General features: G+C 36.9%; 1 protein-coding gene across 2 annotated transcripts; it reads right to left on the bottom strand.

Annotated features, from left to right (window-relative positions):
• Window positions 1-2,595: 2,595 nt before the first annotated feature.
• Window positions 2,596-14,129, bottom strand: krt1-c5 (keratin, type 1, gene c5). Of its 2 annotated transcripts, none has more exons than XM_028457882.1 (9): window positions 14,047-14,129; window positions 12,772-13,176; window positions 11,506-11,588; window positions 10,073-10,229; window positions 8,938-9,102; window positions 8,714-8,839; window positions 6,537-6,754; window positions 5,730-5,762; window positions 2,596-5,021 (listed from the first exon to the last, which is right to left on the bottom strand). In XM_028457882.1, exons 2-9 carry the CDS (start codon window positions 13,168-13,170, stop codon window positions 4,958-4,960), a joined length of 1,245 nt encoding a protein of 414 aa, XP_028313683.1. In that variant the 5' UTR covers window positions 13,171-13,176; window positions 14,047-14,129; the 3' UTR covers window positions 2,596-4,957. The 2 variants fall into 2 exon arrangements, with proteins under 2 accessions (XP_028313683.1, XP_028313682.1); XM_028457881.1 differs by having other exon boundaries at window positions 5,734-5,762.
• Between the last annotated feature and the right edge of the window lie 10,663 nt (window positions 14,130-24,792).

Below are 24,792 nucleotides of genomic sequence, written 5' to 3'. Positions count from 1 at the left end.
TTGCGCATGCGCACAAGTTTTTTTGTCTAGCTCTTAAATTAAATAAAATTTAAAAAAAAAAATAGAGAACAGCTTGAAGTTGATTTATTTATCTAAATTATCCAAACTTAAAGTTGACTTAAATTCTGTGAACGGTTTTGCTTTGTGGTTTGTGATTGAAAGATCAACAAATGTGGCCTGTATATCAATCAAAAAGATGAATTTAATATTCAATAGGTGTTTCGTCAGAAGTGGAATCTGAAATATTTATTTTTTAAATAAATTTCCACGTCGGTTTTGTCACGTATAACCTATTATTTTTCATTACCGCCTATAACATGTTTAACCAGAGGGGGGCGCTGTTGACCTAACAATGAAGAGACCGCAGATGTAAAGTAGCTTTAAGGTAACTCTGGTATAATGCATCAAATGGGAACATTTATGTTTTTATTGTACATGATACCTCCACAAATAAACAAACAGATTTTAAATGTATGGTTTTATTTTTTATTTTACGCTTTGACTATCCAAAATCAAGACTATTAGGTATCTACAAGTGAGAAATACAAAATATTCCTCAATGGTATTTATTTAGTCCACTGTGTAATTTGGATGGATGGATAGAAGGGAGGACCTCTTACCTCTGCATTTATTTTATTTTTGGTGGTTGCAGCTTCTCTTTCTCACTCCAAACAATGAGTCTCTTCACTTCCAGCTTGTATATCTCATGTGATGGTGTGATTGTGTAATCTGAGCTTTTACAGTCCCTTAAAAATCTATTTTTGGTGTTTTACTAAGTTCTCATCAACATGGCAGCTAAAATGTGATTCACTGGCACCAACTTAGCTCATTGTAAGTGATGATGGGCAACACTTGCAAGATTTTCCACCCTGAAGTGAAAATGCATTGAATGTGTCAGAGTAACAAAGTGTTAAAGAATGTGAAAGCAATGTGTCTTTCTACGTCTTAAAGTCTATTCATATGTGGAAGATGATTTCACACCAATGTGTTGACCTCACATTTTAAATTCCTAAAGTATGGCATCATTTCAGCACTGGGAGAATGAATACACCAGAGATGGGCAACTTTTATTACTTTTATTACATTCATGTCAGCATTTAGAATAATGACCAATATGAGCATTAATACAGGAAAGAACAAAGGATTTTACTATATTTTCTGTCTTTTCATATATATATATATATATATATATATATATATATATATATATATATATATACAGTATATGTATATATATATATATATATATATACAGTATATGTATATATGGGGGTCATTTTGTATAAATTTTTCATATTCGTTGTTGTTTTGTTCTATGTTTTGAGCCATTTTGTGTTTTTTGTTGTCGTTTTGTATCTTTTTCATTAGTTTTTGAGCACATTTGTTCTCATTTTGTGTATTTCTGTTGTTCTTGTGTATTTTGTGTACCTTCGCTGATTTGTGTATTTTTCTGTCATTTTGTGCGGTCACCTTGAGGGCGGCACAAAATTAAACCGAGGGCCACATGTGGCCCCTTGGCCGCTGCAGTTGCCCATGTCTGTTATACACAAACAATTCTAATTTCTACTAATTCTAAAAAGTCCTACCTCAACAATTGCAGCGATTGTTTTTAATGTGTTAGTTAAAGATAGCTAATTAATGTCTTAATCTATAAATCTATGTCTTTACAGTTCAGGCATTTTGACCTTCATTACTACCACTACTTTACACGTAGGCATACTGATCGAGTTAAAAATGAGAGAAAGAAGCTAACAAACTCATGGGAGAGGATAGATGGGCCAAATAAAAGATGAAACTGTTGCACGAGAACATCTAAATCTTAAAATTATCTACAGGAGAGGGATTTTCCACAAAGAAGTGACGCCAAACATACTGCAACAATTACTGAAGAGGTTTCAGGGGGAAAAAAGAAGACTACTGTATGAGCACGTATAGTATATTTCCCTAACCTCTAAATATAGATCCTCTATTTAAGCAAGAAGTAGAAACATAAACCAGTACAAATATTTAGTCAAATACCATCAATAGCCACTGGATGCATCTTTTTTTCACTCTAAAATTATGATTTCAAAGATATATGATCATCTGGTTGTTCGAACTCTGAGTTTATTAATAATTGTGGATCAAAGATGCTCATTTTTGGAAATGTAAAGGGTGCTTCAGTAAAAACCTCTGAAAATACAAAGTGTAAGGTTTGTAAGGGTTGATATGGTTTCTGGTGCGTAAACACGGGGGCCTCAGAGAAACTTCTCATTGACATGACATGGAGCTTCAGGGCTTACGTACAAAGCTCGCAGTGGACGAAATCCCCAAATGACAGTGTAATTACACCCTGCACTGAGTTAAGACCTGATCACATTTCAGGGGTCATGTTTTGATGGAGGAAAAAAGAGGTTTCACAGTAACATATCTTCATACTGACATGTAAAATAAACTGCTTTAAAGCTATTCAAATGAAACAAACTTTGATGCATTTTTCCTTTTGCATTGTTTAACTGGAGAAGCTTTAGTGCCATAGTCCAGAAATTGGACGAACAGTCCCTCCTTGAGTTTTATTATTGATGTGACTTTTATAGGAAAGGACTACAGTCTGAATGGGATTTTTAAATTTTTTTTTATTAGATATTTTCATATTCTGATAAACATTCACAGATAACTTTCCAAAAGGACACCCAACATCTACAACATAGTGTGACCCGATACTGTCTCATACAGGTTTAGTAGTTTCTGCACTTCTGGAACCAAATCACACTCCCTTTGTTCAGCCTTGTGTTTTGTTCCCCAAGTATCAGCCAGAGTTTCTGTTAAACCAACACTAAATCTGAACAGGGAATGCATTTTTAACATCAGCTTTTTTGCCACTCTATCGTCTCTTTGGCTGTCATTAATTCAATAAACAATGCTAAGAGTCCCTTAGAAGGTACAGACACATTTACAGTATAATCCAATGATACTACCTTTTCTACATGGCCATCACTTGCTTTTAATGTTGAACCTTTTACTTACTACTACTAAGTTCACTATTCCTAAAGTGATATGTATCAAATACCTTTTCAAACTCTTCCCAAAAAGAGAGTAAAAGCTATCTCTAACCTTTAAAGTATAGTTTGCTAAACACACTTTTAAAAACAACAATGTTTGCTTGATGTTTGATAAACCCATGGACACTTGTGGTCACAGTCTTACAAGTGTTAGTTTGCTCAGAATCAATGGCAGTACGACATCTTACTCGAAAAGGTTAAATGTCAACATAATATTGGAACGCAAATACAGAAAAATCAATCTCAACACTCACGTTAATTCATAGCATTAAATCAATGATAAAAACAGAACAAAACACCTTTACAGCAGTGTTAAAACTATAACAATGGAGCCTCAAAGGTGTTGTATGCATCTATATGTTATGGGATGAGAAGTTATAATTTAAGTGAGTACTAAAGCATAAAAACCCTTTGATTACTTCACTAGTTTAATAGATATTTTTTTGCTAAAAATTACAATATTTCACAACAAACACATCTTGGCATATTTGTGTTATGCATTGCACATACAGTAGCACAGCATTGTACAGACACTGTGTGACCTAATGGTTTTGAGGTTACTGTATGGACTATATCAGCAGAATGATAACTAATAATAATAGTCAGAAGCCACAGTTAGTTTTATGCAAGAAACTACATCACTGACAAAAGTTGTCATTGTCAATGACCGCGTATGCGCGACTCGGCCCCCAGGTTTTGTGGAGCCTATAGAAGTAGGATGACGGACTTGGGGCGAGCGTCAGGACACAGGTCAACGTGCCATTTGCAGTGAACACGTGGATATAAAATTTCTGAAGATGTGATTTAAAATGTGAAAGTTATAAGCCAAAATGCGTTTGCACCCATTATAGCGCCATCAGGTGGTGCACTTTTTGGTATGGGTGGTCTGTGTGCTCTGCTATATATATATATATATACACTGTAAATTTCACAGCCCTCAACATAATATTTGAGATTAAATAAATGTTTGTTGTTTATATTGTAATAAGCCACGCCCACTTTGACAATCGTCATTAACTTCGAGATATGGCCTTCGAGAGCAACCCAGGGTCATACCCACCAAATTTGGTCAAAATTGGTCTTGCCATTTAAGAGATATAAATATCCCATAATTGCGGCGCTCCCTTGTAGCCTACATTAGTCAAATTTGGCGCATACCCCCACAGTCACATGCCAACCAAGGATTTCAGATTCGGTGTTGCTGGCATTTATGTTGACCGAGATATGCAACAGTTGTGTTTTTATTGCTAGCTAGAAAACTTTACTCGTTGATAATTTGCGCATTTTTTGACGGAACAAAATTCTTTCCTCAACTTTAGATCAACTGAAGACTCTTGTGCCAAGTTTCACGCTGATTGGACAATACCCCAAAGAGGAATTGGAAAAAGTAGGTTTTATAGTTTTTTCGATTTTGCGCCAACACAATTATGGGCGTGGCCTAGCCCCTTGTGATTCAGTGCTATACAGGAAATCTGTGTATATAAAGTTTTTGAATGTGCGACATACGGTGTGGGAGTTATAGGCCTTGGTTGTAGCACCACCTGCTGGCCGACATTCACCAAAATGGAATGGTCTCATCTGTGCCCAAAAACCAATTCACAGAAAAAAATTGAAGTGTATTTGTCAAAAATGGAGGACACTCCTGCGTACACAAACAGACACGCAAACAAACACGCACGCAAACATGACGACCAATATACTTTTCGAAAACAGTTTTGGAAATTAATAAACAGATGTTGGCCTGTTTTCAAAAATCTTTGGAACTTTCTGACAAGCCTGAGACATTAAATCATCACAAACAAACATCTGGCACATCAGCTCGTAGACACATACACCATTGCTGCTTCGTCTCGTGTGTTTTGGCTCATTTCTTGCGCTCCTCGATCTGCTCCACCTCACTGGACTCGTCCACCACCTTACCGTTGATCATGGTCTGAGTTACAACTTTGACAATCTTCCTGGTCCTCACTTCTGGATCTTCTAGTGTAAAGGAGAAATTAAGAGTCAGTTGCATACTTTTTTTTAAACAACAGTATGAGATTCAAATCATTAAAAAAATCCTGTTAATTATCCATAATGGATGCAATTTAATTTTTTACTTCTTTATCTAAGGAGGTGAATTTGTGTCTATATTAGTCAATCAAAAACCTTTTCAATATAAAACCCTTTTCAATAAAAAAAAGTTTACTTAAATCAAAATAAATATTTTCAATAAAAGAAAAAAGTGTTCAAAAGCAAAAAAAATATTTGAGACCCAAGTAATTGCATTTTATCACTTTTTTCTTTTATTAAAAATATGTATTTTTGATTGAATAATAAAGACCCAAATCTAATTCTATATTTATTACGCCATGTGAACCCTAAATTAAAAATGTGTAAAATACTGTAAAATGTAAGTTTTAGTCATTTGGATTTTCATTGCAACTATTGCTGCAATTACTGTGCTGTAGAATACAACTTGATATCAGTAGGTAGCAGTATGTGCATAATAATGATCTAATTTGTTGTAACTGAAGTTTCAGTTTGCTGAAAAGCACAAGGTCAACCTCACTGAATTCTGGGGAAAGTTACACAAAGAAATCTACTATTCTGTGCATTTCCTTTATATTGGTGTGAAGATTAAAAGCGACTCCAATGCAAAAATTATCATCTAACTAACATGTAGTTAGTGAAAACACAAATTCGAACTTACTTTTTGGAGGTGGAGGTGTTTCCTTTACCCTGTAAGAGGAAAACAGGTCCATTTTTAGAGTTGGGTGAACATTTTTGTGGATATACAATAAATATGAATGAATGTTCTGCAGGGCGTGGTTAGCTCTAGAGCTGGTTGTTCTATAAATAATCGGTTGAAAGTTTAATTCCCGTAATGAAGGACTGAGAACCTACTTTTAAAATTACAAGGTGATATTTTGATGACTTTGATAAAAGTGAATCTTGTGGAATATAGAAAAGACTTGTGACTTGAGAGCTCAAGTGTGTAAAAATATGCCAAAAAACATTGGAAACATCATGTATTATCAGTGAGGTCTAACTTAAATATAGTTTATTCCCAACTTTGATTATTACAAGATAATAATACAATTAGACATTAAGCCATAAGATCAATGTATTTATTAACTCAACCTTTATGCCTTTAAATAGTACAGAAACACGAGGATCTTTTCCAGCTAATATCAAACTTAAGGTGCTGCAAACAGCTTTCTTTAAATAGTTTTTCATTTTTAGTGTTTGCTAAGAAATCCAACCAAATCTAAAGTGTTGTCATTTTATTTGCAAAACGAAAATCAAGAGAAAACATCAGATTATCTCCCAAAAGAAAGATTATTTCCATCCTTTTTGAAACAACATCTCTAACGTCTAAATATCAAGATAGTTAATCAACAGTTCACACAATCTATTCAAGTTTTTAAGTTCATATTTGCTTAAACGTGCAATCTTTAGAGATAGAGAATATTAAGTTGCATTTTTGGCTGTGCTTTTGTTGGTCCTCCTTACATTTCCTCTCCTTCCAGCAGTCTCCTATACGTTGCTATTTCCATCTCTAAGTTCTGCTTGATGCGCAGTAGCTGCTCATAGTCGGTCTTGTGGCGCTGCATGTCCAAACGTAGCTGAGACAGTTCCTCCTCCAGCTGGGTCAGCGTGGCCTGAAGTCGGTCCATCTCCACTGAGTACTTGTGTCCAGTTTCTCCCAGGTTCCCCTCCAGCACGCCCACCTGCCCACACAGACCATTAATGATCATCAGCATGTTTGAGTCTACTTTAATTTACATTGATTCATTCAAACTCACTGCATTGGAAGGTTTTTAACCCTTCTATTATCCTTGAGGTCAATTTGACCCCATTCAATGTTTATCATTCAAAAAATAATAGTTGACTTAATTTTTTGCTTCGTATTTCATCACTTTTCTTAATTTGATGGGTGAAATTGATTAAGCATGAAATTATCTTGATAATATTTTTTTCAATGTGCTTAGGGCATATTGCACGCATTAGTGTTCCTCGGGGGTCAATTAGACCCCAAGCTGTTTTAGCTGTGTAATACTTACAGTATCTGTCTGATACTTTTGAGTTGATACGTGACACAGGGATGGGTGGGTGGACAATATTCTCATAAGATCTTTCCTACACCATGGGCATGAATATGTGTGTGTGTATCTGTAGCTGTGTTTCCATTACCCTCGGAAATGCACAAAATCTAAACTGGTAATGGGAACACCTGAAATTCGAAAAAGCACTCAAATATCACTAAGAGTTTTTTACGCTTTCATGAGGAGGAGCTTCAGATGTTTCATTATTGAAATGTGTCGCAAAAGCGCAATGGAAACACTTTTTCCACAAACATGCGTCACAGAACGTGACTTACCTGGTCACATGACCACTTCTCTCCAAGAAAACATGGGGCGGGTTGAGATTTCACTAGAGTACGAGGCTCCTGCTCAAAACAACCTTCAATGGAAACACGTTCAAAGCGCAAATATACTTTGTCGACATTCAGGAATATTGCTTTTAATTTGCGGAAATCTGCTTGTGTGTGTAATGTCAGTAAATTTGAGAAGATTTGGATAAAAACTATTCAAGATAAATTAATTTGAATTTAAAAGTATTGCCAGATGGTGGCGCTGGAAAACAGGTGAAGTTTCCATTCTCAATGTTTTTTTTTATGCATTCAACAAATAAACAATGTGCCTGACACTAAAACTTGGTCGGCAAATTTCTGAAAATAATTTCCTGGAGGCAAATGTCCCTGGGTGACCCCACGGGTAAAATGTGTTCATAATATTTGAGGATAATAGGAGGGTAAAATACAAAACCAGCACTCATTCAAACATTACTGTAAAGTGTTGAGTTCAGTCATTATTTCTCGCTCAGAGATACTCGAGCCTGTCAGTGAGATCATTTGTCTGCATTCAGTAGTGTGTGTGTGTGTGTGTGTGTGTGTTTGCTCTCAGGTTGAGCAAACATCCCAGAGCTGTGTTTGCCTTCATTGAGCACCTTTCACGTGGTTGGATCGGGCAAAACGTCGGCTTGTTGGAGTCGATGACTTGTCACACTGATTGATTTCAGTACAGGCTCTTTGTTCTCAGTGAGAAAGCAGCTGTTATCTATAGATAGAATGGACACGTGTGCACGGTAGGAGAAAATATTGATGACAGACCAAACCATTCTCTCCTTTTAAGCTTTAGTTTAGTATATATCACTGGACTATAACTGCTCAGACTGGGATGACATAGCGCTAACATACTACTCATACCAAGTCTAATGTCAAAATGAGTATGTAGTGTGTTCTAATTAGTTAGTATGGAAAGATTGAGTATGCGAGAAATATCCGGGTGTATTCTATATTGGGACATTTTTTAGGTATGCACGGTGGGCACACGAGTCATACTCAAATGCCCCATGATGCATTGCGAGCGGAACGTAAAATCATCCTGGGACCGGCTTCAAGCTAAAAATCAAACATCCTCTTTTCAAAACAAAAGCCTCTCTTTTAGTCTTCCATTAGTTTTTAACTCGTGTAAATAGGGCTCTTGTTGTGAAGTTAACCGTAAGTTTAGTCAGTGGCACAATGGCGGGTCTCTGAAAATGCTTTAAATGTTGGGATTAAATGTGTTTCCGTGAGTTTTATGGATCAAATGTTGAGATTCTACTTCCTTTTGAACACGGCCACTTACTTGTTTGCGAAGACTGTCAAGTTCAACCTCCAGAGCCTGCATGAAGCGACGCCTTTCACTGAGCTCTCCTTGGGCACAACGTAGCGCCTCGTTGCTTTCTTTCACCTCTGATTGTATCCCCTCTAACTACAGCAGCCAATAAACAAAAAAACAAAGTCTCATGTCTGTTAAGCTCATAAATATCCAAATAATACACAGAGATACTGAGTGCTGCAGTGACTGACCTTCTTGAGGTACCAGGTCTCAGCCTCCTCCTTGTTTTTGCGGGCGATTCCTTCATATTGAACCCTGAGTTCGGCCATAATGACCCCAAGGTCAGGGCCCCGAGCCGCATCGACTTCTACATTCACCGGCTCGTTCGCAAAACGAGACTTCAAGACATTCATTTCCTGTGAGTGTTTGAAGAAGAAATGCTGCTTAACAAACAACACTAAATCGTTACTTCATTTAAATATTTCCTGGAGGTTTGATTTTAGGTTTCTTCTTTCCATTCCTTATCTGGTTATAAAGCGCTTGAATTACCACCAACATTCACACAGCAATGGGACAGAGCTGCTAAATATACACTGAGTTTACGATATAATATGATAGACGATTACGGGATCACAATAACGATATGATACAATATTTTTGGAAAGGAAAATGGACAAAAATGAAATCGCAGTTGAAAAATTAACCATGCTTTTATTTGACTCCAGCTCTGGACAACCTTAAATACTTGCTCTGGGTATACGACCTTTTCAAATCCATAGAAATATAAGAAAATAGAGACAATCTTGTGTGTAGATCATGTGGATTTTTCCCCCCACAATTGCAATCTGATTGCCACAGGAAGTAGTTTCTAGCATACCTTTATATCATCAGTCTGCTTTAAGACTTATACAAACCTGGATTTATTAATATTATTATTTTTTGCTCCGTTTATGTACTTCATCATGTTTTCCTTGAACTATAGTTGTATTTATATAGCCTCTCTTTGAATACCAGGCATTAGTCTCAGCGAGGTAACCTGAGTAAATAACACTGTCTAAACACACAGTCTCTGCAGCTTGGTGGACTGGACCACACTTTATGTACACTGGTGTTATCTCTCCATCCTGATGCACCATGGTTACAAAGAACAAAGGTGTGTCCGTAGATCTCACATGACCCGGTTTTAGCACAATGCTGGTTTATATCAGGTGTGTAATATCAGTTTAGGAAATACCTTTGTGTAGCAAAAAAAAATAATAAAATAAAACTGTTTAACTTGAATTTTCACCCTGTGAGTGAATTAGTTGGAGCATTGGAGGGAGAGATTGTGTTTTATTGACCTGAATTAAAATTAATTGATGCTCTGGTGTGGCATCCTCCTCTTACCTCATCATGATTCTTCTTGAGGAAGTAGAGCTCCTCTTTCAGACTATCCAGGTCACCCCTTAGAGTGGCGATGATCTGATCATGATCAGATTTTGCTCTTCTAAGAGCCTGACAGTCTCGCTCCACTGACTGACACAAGGTGGCCTCTGTCTCCCATCTGCAGGGAGTTATAGAAGTGAGAAGAAGGAAAAAAACTGTTAGAGCTGCTGGTTTCTTCTGTAAAACAGTTCTATCTTATCACCTTTACCAGTGGTGAACATACACTAATGTAATTTAAAAAGTAACAACAAATAGTTTTAACTGACAAACGATGGCCATGAAAAATTGCTAATGTGGTTAAATTAGCAAAAATAGGCATGACATATGGCGAAAAGAGGTTAAAGGTGACAATAATGAGCCAACATTTGCAACATTAGGTGGAAAAAGTGGTGGAAAGGGTTTCTAAGGGAAAGTGGACACAATTTGCAGAAAAGGCATTCAAATTTGATGTAGAAATGGCAGAAATTGGATTAATGTAGCAAAAATGCATCAAAAGGAGCAAAAATATGCAGGAAAAAGTGATGAGAATAGCTTGAAATATGGCAAATTTGACTTAGTTTTTTGAAGGCATCTGGCAACCCCCTCCCAGTGTCTCGCAACCCCAAATGGGGTCCTGACCCCATGGCTGGGAACCCCTGATTTAAAGTACACAATGCTGCTAAATGAATGAATAAATGCATGAATTTGAATTAAATCAGGAAAGGTAAACACTTAGAGTTGTTTGCTAGATGTAACAACATCAATGTATTCAAAGCAAAAATCAAACACTTTGATATTTAAATGTAAATGGTTTAAGATAAATCAACATATTTGTAACAAGCTAAATTGTTAGATCACTTGCCCTTCCTGAAGTCAGACATATGTTTAGAGTAGAAATATTTGAGTCAAATACATTGAAATATGAAAGAGTCACAATATTAAATTTAATTACCTTCAACTTAAACGTGTCCAAACAGCGCAGACAGCTCAAAAGTTACAAAATCAATGCACTGGTGTGAAAAGTGCCACACAAGCTCTTGTCCGAATTCACTTTGCTGCTAATTCCATTAGTCACTGCCAATCAATGTATCCCTCCTTCACATCTGACCACAGAACAAACTCTCAGCACGTTGTGAAAAACCACCAGCAGAAGCTGTTTTCTCTCAATCTACCAATTTTCTCCCTCACTCTCTTCACGCCGAGGCTTCGGACACCAACACTGTCCTTCTGACCCAAATAATCCATCACACCCAGAGTGAGCCCAGTGCGGTTTGGCTGCCTGAGCACCGTGGGAATGAGGCTCTTGTTTCGCAGCCTGACAGAGAGACCATTTATTCACATTGCTCTGCAGTCTGGCGCTCCCATGTGAACACCCACAGGCCTGGAAGAGAATGGAAGCTCTGTATCAAACTTACTTAACCCTAAAGTCATCGGCTGCCAGCTTGGCATTATCGATCTCCAACATGATGCGGGCGTTCTCCAGCGTCTTCTTCCTCACCTGGAAGGAAACACAGCATGAGCTTTCTCTGGATTAGAAGAGCTTCATCGACCTGTTTTTAATCATTCCTCCTTAATGTTGTTGCACCAAGCAGAACTATAGAGCAAACAAAACTTTAAAATGACCTACAGTGAGAATCTGTGGTGAATTGTATTGGTAAGCACTATCAAGTGATCATATACAGTAGGTGCCAAACTCATTTTTGTTTCTTTTGTGTTCAATGCCTTTTGTTGTACCTCCCTTGATCTTTGTAAACCTTGCTACTTTCTTTTAATTCATTAAACTCTGTTTTGTCCTTTTACATCTGTGCTTTATTATGTTACACCCTCCATACCCCTAGACCTCTTTATGGGTTGTAATATTAACAACAACAAAAAATTCATCAATCTTAAAGGCAAATCAAATTCAGTATGACAAGCAGAATTCTCCATAAAAATAGGCTACGGGTTTATGGTGTAATATATAGGTGTAATTAATTTGATTCACAAGAATATAACATCACATTGCCAGAGGAAGTTTTGAGCCTACTTCAAAAAACTGGATGCACTTAATCTATCCACAACCAGGATTCTCGCCAGCACTGTTGAAAGTAGGGGCCCCCCAACGCTGTGACTTTGATCCCCTATGCTGTGATGTCGCCCCTATGCCGTGTTTCAACCAGCGTTTTATTGTTTTTTTTTCTTTTTTAATCAGTACTGTTGTAATAATTGTTGAACGCTGAATCGAAAAACACATACGTCAGCCACACGGTCTTTTTAAACTAGTGATTTGTTCGGATGCTCCCGTCTTCACCTGAGGACCCCAAGGACCCCTGCAGCCACTTAGCTGTCCCCAATGTTGCTTGTGTTCATCCTCCGCTTTGTAACCCATAGTTACCATCCAATAGAAAACGGTGTGCTTCAACTGGACGTAGCGTGTAGCGCATATGAAGCTGCTCATCATGTTTATAACTCACAATGGATCATTCTCCATGCGCATGCACATTTGTGAATATTGTCTGGTTTAAACAGGTTCGGGCTTTTTTCTTTTACACAATAAAGACACATTAAAATGGTTTAACTACACAGAGATTGTAGGGAAACAATTGATAACATTAACAAAGGTTACCATACTCATTATATGGGGTTCAAGGTATACACAGGACAGATACTGTAGGTTTAAACTGATAATAGAGATTACTGACCTCCTGTCCGATGGCATGAGCCTGTGCCATCATCCCCTCAACGTCGTGTCCTTTGGGTGATCTCTCCATCATTAGTTGTTTGATCTTCACCTCTAGCTCGGCATTGGATTTCTCCAGTGATCTCACCTTGTTCAGGTAGTTGGCCAGGCGGTCGTTCAGGCACTGCATGGTCTCCTTTTCACTGGCCCCGAGTGCAAGGCCGCTAACAGAGAGGCTGGAGCCCAGCATGTTGAGGCCGTTACCCACAGACAGGGAGCGAGACAGGGGTAGCGTGTTAACCGTGGACAGAGGGAAGAAAGAGGTCTTGGAGTGGATGTTGCGACCGCTGTCTCTCATGGACATGCTGGAGAAGGAGGGCTGACGCATCGAGTAACTTCTCACAGAGACAGTGGAAGCCATGGTGCTCTGTAGAAGACATAAGATATAAAAGTATGTTTTGAATTACTTTTATGTGCTTATCTTGACGAACATTTAACCAGGGTTTTTTCTTATGTAACTTCTTATGGCCCTTGAAACTCATATTTTGTTATAAACTTAAAACCACATGTAGTCTAAATACCTATAAATATTGTTGTAGTACTCGAGACGGGTCTTGGTCTCAAGACCAGACTTTAAGGTGTTGGTCTTGTCGCAGACATGAAAGCATCTCGGTCTCGGGACTGCCCGAACTTGTGATTTCTTTTGTCAAAACCGTTCATGACCAGCACTGATTTCTGCTATTTATCAACTTTACTAATAAGATAATGAGGAGGGAAAAACTTGGTAAAATGATAAATATTTTTGATTCGTGCATTAATTATTTTTTTTGTCTGTCAAATGTATTTTAAAGACACTAAAACTAAAGAGAATGTTCTTTAACTGTTCTTGTTATAGTTTTTGAAAGTCTTGGTCTTGTCTCGGTCTTGGTCTTGACTCCAAAAAGTCTTGGTCTTGTCTTGGTCTCGGTACATTCTGGTCTTGGGCAAGTCTTGATCTTGGATAATGTGTCTTGAGCACAACACTACTTAAAAACTTTCAACCCTGTAGTAAACAATAACGCTACATGTCAAAAAACATTCTTGTTCAAATATATGATATTAAAGACCAATGGATCGAGCAATATCGGTAATTGTGACCTTCCTTTAACATGTGAACTATTGTAAACTTAATCATTGTAATTCATCTTCTATTTCCTTAACGATGAAATGTATTCATATTCATATTCATATTCTTATTTATATACATGATATTGTTATTTTAAAAAACAAGCCAAAAGGATTTAAAGAGAATACTTACATGGGTTCTCTTTGGGTTTTGCTGCTGCCTAGGTGAGAAGAAGTGTGTGGTTGTTGTCAGACCTGATCTTACTGGGAGTCTGTGTGCTGGAGCTTGGGTCCTGTGGAGGAGGAGCCACAGGTACGTCCAATCCTGGTCTCACAGGAAAGAGGATGCAACATGACACCTGGCAAAGAGGACATTTAAAGTACGTGGATAACAGGAAGCCTGAAGCAGTTTCTAATTGATGAAAAATCAACGAATTAGGCTTATTATCAGATTTTTTGCTTAATATCTCTAAAACGAAAATGCTTTTAACTAAGACGTCTACATACTAGATAATGTAAAGGACTATAAACTGAAGAAGGAAAAAAAAGTCAATGAAATACCTGGAAGCCTCAAGACACAAACCAACTTTATGACGCAAACTATGCCAAAAAAAAGGTACAAAATAATTTATTACAATGTGCCCTAATACACTGTAAAGAATAATACTTTACTTTTTTTTTTTTTTAAATGTGCAAACTTGTTTCCTTAAAAAAACTAAATTATGTTCACATATATCTATTTTATTTAAGTAAATACTTTAAGGAAATTTGGAAGATTTTGAAAGAATTGAGAATTCTTTTAACATTTCGAGGTAAACAATGACTGCCATCATATAAGGTAAGCACTGACAAATATTATGGAGTTTCATTGATATTGTGTATTTGGAAGGGCTGAAATTATTTGATAATTTACGTAATGATTCATGGTTTCTGTGTCAGTTTTACTTCCTCATCCTGGCCCAGTTGGATGCATAAAGGGCCAGATTTGGCCTCCGGGCCTTGAGTTTGACAAGTGGGTCATAGATAATGGCTGTTTTGTTTGGAGAGAAGGTCAACAGAGCAGAAAAGAGAAACATGATTTGTGATCAAATTGAATGTACTTGGAACTTGAAAATGAGCTTAATCAGCAGAAACAATAACCGGATGGTTTTTAAAGATGTATTCTTAGTTGAAAACATCACATGATTGCAAAAATATATTTGAGGACTTAGTAAATACAGATTCAAAGTTTATTTATTCAAAGACGATACATTTATAAAAAAATCATTGATCAATGTCCATATGTCAATAATAGTTATTTTTCCCCCTTCAATAAAAAAAAAAACATACAACATAACATCCACTAAGAAATCAGATCACATGATATCTAGGCCTCTTGCTGCCACTAAAGAACATGTTGGGGTTCTGTGTGTGCTGCACTTATAAAGGTATAAATTAGTGTGTCATTCAGTTTATTTCTTTGCATAAAAATTAATCAAATTATGAATTAGACGTGTTCTTTTCCTTGATATAATGTATTTTAGTTTATATTATTACAAAGATTTTTAAAGCATAATTCTGGCGCTCCAGGCTATACTTGGTCCTTTTTTACTAAACAGACACTACATCCACCTCAGGTGTTAAACTGACCTGCTGTGTGTGTGTGTGTGTGTGTGTGTGAGACCCTGCAGTGATTGTAATGAAGGGTTTAACACAATGAATTTTGATGTGATCTGAGAAGCTGGGTTTTTTTACTGGGGATAACCCAGCAGGATGGTTAGAAACAGGAGGAACAATAGAAAGACAGGACAAAAAGAAAGAGAAGACCCCTGGGAAATAATAAGCAGGGTGTGACTCAGTCAGGATGAACAGGAAACTTAGAAATGACACCATATTGAACTCCCCGTGCTTTTTGTGCTGGATATAAAAGTTTCCTCCCACCATTATTTGACACAATAAATTAAGAAACAAAAATATGGAAGTCCTGTTTACTCTGAAGTTGTATCGGTGTGCTAAATAGAATAAGGGTCCCATAAACTGTTCTAATGGTGATGTGATTGATCAGAACGTGTGCAGTGTGTAAAGTGGCACTTATGAAATAGCTCAACGTATATGACAGATACTTCCTAGAAGTAAACAAAGACTTGTGCACAGTTCATTCCAGGAATCATCAGCTACTAGTGTAGTGAGAAATAGCATAGATCTACTGCCATCATGTGGACAGAAAAAAACATAGCACGACCAAGAAGTTTATTGAGTCGCCATCATAATTACCTTAAAGGGGAAGTGACACACCAAGGTGTCTATTGGGGTCTTTGTTCAACTTTTTTTTTGCATTATAATAAGTATATATTTCCCTTATCTAAATATGTCCGTACTTTACTTTCACGTTAATAAACTTTATTATCCAGCAGCGTTCGACCGCTTTGTTGACAGTTTGTGCAGATGGACTGAGGACTGGCTATATCCTCTTCTCTGCCCAAAAGATGAGAAGCTGTTTCTTCATTGCTGTTAGAGATCCGCTGTCAGCCATCAGCTGTGTGCATGGCACAAATAAAAAATGACCTTCAATTCAATTAAACTTTATTTGTATTGCACAAATTACAACAAAGTCATCTCAATGCGCTTATCAAAATATAAAATTCATAATAAGAAAGAAAAAACCCAACGAGATCCACATGAACAAGCATTTAGCGACAGTGGGAAGAAACAACTTCCTTTTTATAGGAAGAAATCTCCAGCAGAACCAGGTTCAGAGGTGGCAGTCATCTGCTTCAACTGGTTGGGGTTAGTGGACAGAAGGACCAACAGAACAGGATGGAGAGATAGAACATCAGAGTGTCCCAGTGTAGTTGAGCCGTGAACCACAGATGGGGAACTGTCAACTCCAGCTTCAAGACCCCTGAAACAGAGAAGAGAGAGAAGGGTGAGGAGAAGGCACTGACTGCAGGAAAACGTGATCAGGAATACAGTGGAATGAGAATTATTATGGGGTGGACATCAGTGTAAATGGTGTGTGAGCAGTGTGATGGGTATACAACGCAGTGCAGAAGTGGGGGATTGGCTACAACCCGGCACAACTGTGTCTATTTCTACATCGCACATTGCAACCCATTAGAGCTATGTGAAGATTGTGGATTGTGTTTGAATATAATATCGGTGTTCTACTATATAATCTTAGTTGTTAGTTCCTATTTTTAGGTTTAGGGCTTTGTTCCTAGTGGTTAGGTTAATGCTATTTTGCGGTATACACTTTAGCAAAGAGGTAGATTTTGAGTTTAGCCTTAAAGATGGCGAGAGTAGCAGCACAATTAATACTTAAAAAATATACACATGTAACAACTTTGCAAACTTTTGAAACATTGACATTTACCAAGAAAGTGTGTGAAAATATTTAATTTACCTGCACACATTAGATTCCAGCAGCCTTTATCCTTTTGGCGCCTTCCCTTTGACGTGAAAGTGCTGAGTTATTTCCACAGATAGCTGTAACTTAGTTACTTAGTAACGCATTACTCTAATATGACCACTTTTTTAAGTAATCTAATGTGTTGTTATTTCCAAACCAGTAATCAGATTGAATCGGTTTATCCAAAGTTATGTTGTTAGCACGAAGACCACTGACATGTTACATACACAGGTACATGCAGACAAAAAATGATTATATATATATATATATATATATATATATATATATATATATATAATTTATTTAAAAGTGAAGTCAAGAAAGACTCTGTTAATTTTTTTTATAAAAACATAATATATATATATATATATATATATATTTTTTTTTTTTTACAGGCAATAGTGCATTGATAATTATGTTATTGTTAAAAATGCACTTCCATTAAAGTGAATGTTGGCAAAATAATTTTTATGTTAAGGTTGTGGGGGTTTTTTTCCAGCAGCTGCTTAATGTAACTAATGAAGTAACTTGTAATCTATCTTAATAAATAAATAAATAACTAAGTTACTTTTTAAATGAGTAATCGGTAGTCAGATTACTTTTTCATGGCAACACTGGTTATTTAAAAAGCAGTCGTCCCTCTCCAATAGAAACGCTGAGAACCTGCTGTGGAGTTCCTTGTTTATTTTTGCATGGAGTGTTTGGCTCTCTGCCTGAATAAAGCGGATCATATGCTTTAGTCGTTACTGTGCTTTTCGTCAGCTCGCCTTGCCCTCCTGTGTGTGCTACTATAAAGGTCATGCTTTATGCATGAATAAGGGTCTTTGTTTATTTCTTTTTCATGCTGTTCTATCCTACAGTTCAGACATTTTCTCTCATTTTTTTTTTAAAATTTTGACTTTGTTTAGAAACACTACAGTGGCTTCCGTTGTGAAGAGCCTCGATAAAAGCCAAAGGTAAATGGTAAGCCTGTGTAAATTTCTCTCTTTGAATTAAACACCCATGACAAGAAAGGAAAGTGAATTTACTCTAGAAGGCTTAAGGGAAGACAATGCTCAGTGAGAAAACTAAAAAAAACACTTTTTTATTTGCATTGTAGGAGGAGATCATCTCTGCTGAGTAAGAACATGTAAACTCTACAGATATAGATTTGAACCCATGAGTTTGAGAACTTCTTAGTAAATACAATTAACAAATAAACATCTACAACTACAAGCCTATCTGTAAAGTGCATGTATTAAGTGTGGGACGATATATCGCAAAATATCACAATATTAAAACCCCCCAAAAAAGAGAAAATGTATAACATTAGAAGTTTGTTTGTTTTTTCAAAATAAATGTTTTTCTAATGCAATCTTTTTTTTTTGTTGTTGTTTTTTTTTTTAATGTTACTAGTGGAAAACCGAATAAACAATAAATGATTATTATAAAACGCAGAGACAAGCTACAATGGTGTCATGTAAAAGATTTTCAATATTCACTAGTGGTGAAATAATCTCCCAGAAAAAATAAATAAAAAATGACAAATTCACATGAAGAAAAATAGTTTTATATCCCAAAGAAAGAGTAACTTTTATAGTAACATTTAATTATTAGGGGATGGGCTCCTATAGAGGGTTTTCACTGTGCGTCATCAACCCGGAAGTCGTCTTTTTGGTGATTTTGCAGCAGCAGCAAAACAAACCACAAGCAAATCCCAAATTTCGAGAGGAAATGGTGAATTATTGCTGTGTTTTTGGCTGCACCAATTGGTCCGACCGTGAAAAACATTTGGACTTTTATAGACTGGCAAAAAGTTCTGACAAATCAGGGAGAACAATGTCAAAAGTTATCAGAGGAAAGAAGGCGCTTGTGGTTAGCGAAGCTAAACCAGGATACGAGGAAAAAATCTGGACAACATCTGAATGTGTTCGGCCATTTCTTGTCAGGTAAGTGAATTGTTGATAGCTCTTAACTAATTTTCTAGTGTGATTATGATAATATAATCCATATCAAGCTACTGCATGTGGCATTATTGACTTAATAAAATCATATTTAATAGCATTCTACAGTAGCAACACAGTTAATAATAATAATAATAATAATAATAATGCATCAGTTTTATATAGCGCTTTAGACACTCAAAGTCGCTTTACAGAATTAAGGGATTATTCTTTCACTCCACACTTAGTGGTGGTAAACTACTATTGTAGCCACAGCTACCCTGGGGCAGACTGTTGGAAGCGAGGCTATAAGTGCCATAAGTTCTTAAAATGTAGAGCTCATTTCATTCCAGGTAAAAGGTCTGAACTTTTAACGTTGTTGCATTACTTACTTTGGCTTTCACGACACATCTGTCGTTGATGACTTGATCCACAACATCTGGTTATAGGCCTCCAAACTTTTATAAGATTTAAGGTCTTCCGCTGCGTATGGGCTTGGCTAAAACCAGGTAGTTGAAGATATCAGGCTAAATAATAGAAGGAAGACTCTCCGGGTCGTCATTGATCCAAGACGAGGAGCCGACTCGTATGGATCTGCACAACCAATAAACTGTAACTTTTCCAAATATCGTGCCCTTTGTCGTACCCTGTATGCCTTTGCATCTAAAATGCATTTTGACTAGCTTTTCTGTGGTTTATCCATTGTAATAATTCACCATTTCCTCTCGAAATTCAGGATTTGCTTGTGTGCGATTTGTTTTGCCGCTGTTTATCGCCAAAATTCCAGGTTGATGACGCACTGTGGAAACCCTCTATACGCAGTTACTGCTTCAGCCAATTCCATTTTTGGTTGTTAAAAAGAATGTTTATTCTTTGTATTGCATTGTATATGTTTGAAGACAGCCAAGAACAAATAAATATCAAAAATAAAAAAAAAATCAAATATCAGAACAATTGGTAAAAAATTTCAAAATTTGAAACTGCGTGGAATGTCCTGAAAATGTGATGAAATAACATGGAATGACCATTTTTCCTTTTTTCAAAATATGGTTTTGTATCGTTAATGTGAGCCAAATATCTTATATCTTCTTGTCTCATAAACTTAAACCCATGGCATGTATACATTTATTTACATTCACGAGTTCAAATATTCGTACAATTCATCTGGAATAACGCACAGTATCACAGTAATTTAAAGTAGCAGAATGTGACCCGAGCTGGCCTTCATGCAAAATAACCTTGAGAATCAGAAGGATGAGACGGATGGAGGAGGGGGAGTGAAGATGACTATCTGTAATCTTCCACAGAGGTTTTGTTGACTGTTGTGCAGCAGCAGCAGTGGGGTGTGAGCTCATCAGCACTGAAGGAGGGAAATGTGAATATGCACAGACGAGGGGCACCGCAGTGTTCCTGCTCATTAGACAAACTGATGCTGTAATTCAGCGAGCGAGCAGCCCCGCAATCAGGGGCCTATTCATTAGCATTGGGGGGGGGGCCCTTTCATCTGCAACCACTTGTAGCTGCCAATCACTGAGGCCGACGTATGACAGCATGACAAAACGGGGCTTCTTAAAGCACTCGGGAGATGCTTTTGCATGGAAAAGGAGACATGCCTAAACGCTGCCTTAAAATCAGCTCTTGTATCTAGGAAGTTTTTACAGTGCAAAGCTGGCAGGTGGCCCAAAGTGTGTCAGCCCATGATAATCATCTGTGCTCAGCATGAGGGGGGGGGCTTTTCTTCTGTGATTTTACAAGGAGAGACGTCCCTTTCCTGAACAGATTTGGATTTACAGGGATTGATTTGAAACAAGTTACATTTGAATGAAAAGTTAAGGGAAAAACCAGAGCCTTCATCACATACAACACGCAGACGCACACGCACGCACACACCTGTTCCAGTGAACATTTAGGGATCGTTAGTATCGTATCGTGAGTACATACTGTATATACTATACATTTCAAACCTACAATGACAAAAACCTGACACACACTGAGGCTAAATATCGCCGTTGATTCTCCACCTTTGAAAGTTCTGGAAGCATTTTAAGTGAGAAAGTGACCATGTAGAATATCAGCATGTGATCATTTTATCCATGGAACACATTTCATGTCGACATTTCGGAGATATTTGGAGACCCGCCATTGTGTTACTTCAAAACCAGATCCCTATTTACAAAAGTGTTAAAAAAAAACTAATGGAAGACAAAAAAGAGATGCTTTTGTTTTGAAAAGGAGATGCTTGATTTTTAGTTTGAAGCCGGTCCCACGACGTGCATACTTAAAAAATGTCCCAGTCTAGTATACTGTACATCTGGGTATTTCTCTCCTACTCAATCTTTCCATACTATCTAATGTGAATGCACTACATACTAATTTTAGTATGAGTAGTGCATTATGTATCTTCTACACCCACTTCTCCTATTCAGAGTCAAAGGGTGCAGTAGCCTGTCCCATCAGTCTAAGGCAGGGGTCTGCAACCTTTACTCTCAAAAGAGCCATTTTGCCTAATCTCGCCTGGATTAAAGTCCTCCTGGAGCCAAAAAAAAAAAAAAAAAAAACATTCTCAATAAAGACAATACAGTGTAAAGATTCTATACAGTTAAAATAATATCAAATAATTTATGAGTTAATGGAGTTGAAGGGCTACAAAAATAACTTGAATTTGATGACATGTGAGAGATCATGTCGGTCAACACATGCTAATAGCTAATTTCTTGCAACAAATCAAGCATGCATTATGCATATTAAGCCGACACACAATTAAAATCTCTATTTTCTTCCAAAATAGTGTTTTTGTTGGTTTAGTTATCTTACCAGGGATTTAAAACTTAAGATTAGCCACAAGTGCAGGAAAGTTGATGATCTGTAGATGTTGTAGGAGGTGAAGTGGGATGGTGGCAAAGTTATTGCACAATGTGATTCCTTTTTAGGGTAACCAATTTTTTTATCATAATTTTATTTTAAGTTATTGTCATTAATCATCAATACCATATTTTTTTAAACGCTTCAAGGAGCCATTGCAAAAGAGTCAAAGAGCCACATGTGGCTCCAGAGCCGCAGGTTGCAGACCCCTTGTCTAAGGGCATGCCGCATTCTGATACATCTATCATAAAGCCCACACACAAAGACACAGTCACACATGGGGCTCCAATTAGTGTAACATACATATTGTAGACTGCTGGAAACAACTGGGAGAAATAATACTTCTCTATATTCCCCAGAATACTTGTTCCTGAGTGAAAATATACTTTTCTGCAAGACAAATAACGAACCATTGACCTAAAGAACGTACAAGGTCTTTCTCACAAACACACAAGTATGATTCAAGAATCTGTATCTGTAGATGACAAAGACCTCAATCAACTAAATAAATAAAGCATGACATAAAGTGCCTAGACAGGGGAACTTGCTGCTGACCTGCATATTTTAGTTGTGTCTGGATCTGACATTAATCCTGATTGCAGCGAGGAGCTCAGGTTTCAGAAGAGCTGCATGATGAAAACAAGACAAGACGAGAGCGAAAAACCTCCACCAAACATCCTCGTTGCCGGTTATATGGATGAGCCATAGTGATCATGCAGCCATGATCATTTACACATTAATAGCTTGGAGTACATTTCTATCGCTGTTAATGATACAGTAGATCCAAATGTATGGGCACACCCATTATTTTTTTCTCGCAAAATGCAGATGAATTGTGCAGATCTGGAGGAAACTTGGTAAAGTAATTGAGAAATCAACCCGACAAAACTGAGTCAAATTTCATAAAGTTTGGTTAATTACAAATCGAGATATGAATTTTCAAATTCAGCGATAGATTTTTCAAAGTGATCCAGTACCTTCATCCAAATAGAATAGAATAGAATCTTCCATAGCGTAAGGCAGAGGTGTCAAACTCATTTAGTTCAGAGGCCAAATACGGACCAGTTTAATTTTAAATGGGCCGCAGATTATATAGAGCAATTTTATAATTATTTTGCTCTGTTTTGCACTTCCACGTATAATAGTATTTAAAGTATCTAACGTATCGACAATATCAGAGCAATAAGTGACACATTTCAGTCCCTGCAGGATCTTCAATTTCCTTGATTTTGTGACCAGTTTTTATCTAATTTAGGGAACTGTTAAATTGGTAAAATTTGAGGAAAAATGTAGAATTTTGGAAAAATGTTGAGTACTTACAATTTGAGATTAAAAATAAATAAGTAAATTTAATTCAACTGAGCCCCAGTTTCATTAAATGTATGTGATTGGAGGTACTGACATATCTACATCTGAATCAGTTGGTGATTTACACAAAGAGTCATGTTTTCGCTGTCATTTTTACTTTCTCCTGAGGGCCGAATTGGGAACTTCAAAGGGCCCGATTTGCCCCCCGGCCTTCAGTTTGACACATGTGGCATAAGGTCTAAAGTTGGTTAAAACTTTGTCAAAATCTGTTTAAGCACTTTTGACGTAATTCTGCTGACAAACAAATGGAACGACAGGGAAAACATAGACAGGACATCTGAAACACACAGGACTGCAGCCGTCCAGCACAGGAATTTTACACCCCTGTTATTAAATTTACCAAAGGACATGAGTTTGTTGCAAAAGATTGAAAAAAAAAAAAAAAAATTTAAAAAAAAACTTTTTAAAGCTAGTTCTGTTACGTCAAAGTCCAGTGAAATCCTCAACAAGACACACAATTTTAGACATTCCAATTATATCATCTCTAAGTATCTTCCCCCCCATTATGTTATAGTGCTATAATAAACTCTTCACATCAACCCACTTCATAAAAAGTCCGATTTGAACAAAATCCTTTATGCTGGTATCAATTGTGCAGGTTTCCGTCCCAGCAGCAGCCTTAAGTGTTGTCAATCAATGTAACAGCTGTGAACAATGTGCTTTAAAAGAGCTCTTAAGAGCCGATCGATGGACACGCACTCTGAGAGCATTCTCACAGTAGGATTGATTGTGTTCCCTGTTGGGTGAGTAATGTAGATTAGAGGAGAGACACAGGAATATCACAGGATATCGTTCTCAATATCACGCGCACACACACACACACACTAATCATTTTTCAAACACTATAATTTCCATAACAGATCTGATAGTATTTAATCAAACCATAGCAGTACTCATAATGTACATTCACTGAATTTCATTTCAGGACACATTTAAAAGTGCTTGTTAAAAGTGTATTTTTTTTTCTCCTGTTTCTCAGAATAAATAAGATTTTTTTTTTTTTTTTACATCATTACAAAAACAAACAACAATCAAGCTGCAATCGAGCCGACCACCGAACAAACACGTACAAATGTTGAGGTTTTTTCTGGAAAATAACAGCTTCTGTTTCTAAAATCTGAAGAAACAAGTAAAATGTTTTGACCAAAAATGGGATGAATCACAACCTTATGCAATGTTAGATGTCCTGGTGAGAAAAAAAAGGAATAGAAAAGTGGGTCGTCTGCTGTGTAGCGAAGAAAAAAAAAAAAAAAGGCAAAATAAAACAGAAGTCCTGTGTTTTCAGAAAGCTCAGTTCCACCATGAGTCAAATCAGCAGCTTCACAACAAGGAATCCCACTGATTGGAAACAGGCTTAGATCAGACGCTCCAAATGGAGCTGACAGGAAGTCCTAAAAAA

Source organism: Gouania willdenowi, chromosome 9 (assembly GCF_900634775.1).
Source record: "Gouania willdenowi chromosome 9, fGouWil2.1, whole genome shotgun sequence".
In the NCBI taxonomy this organism is placed as follows: Eukaryota; Metazoa; Chordata; class Actinopteri; order Blenniiformes; family Gobiesocidae; genus Gouania; species Gouania willdenowi.
Note: the sequence above shows the minus strand (reverse complement) of the source record. Positions and strands in the feature narration are given on the sequence as shown.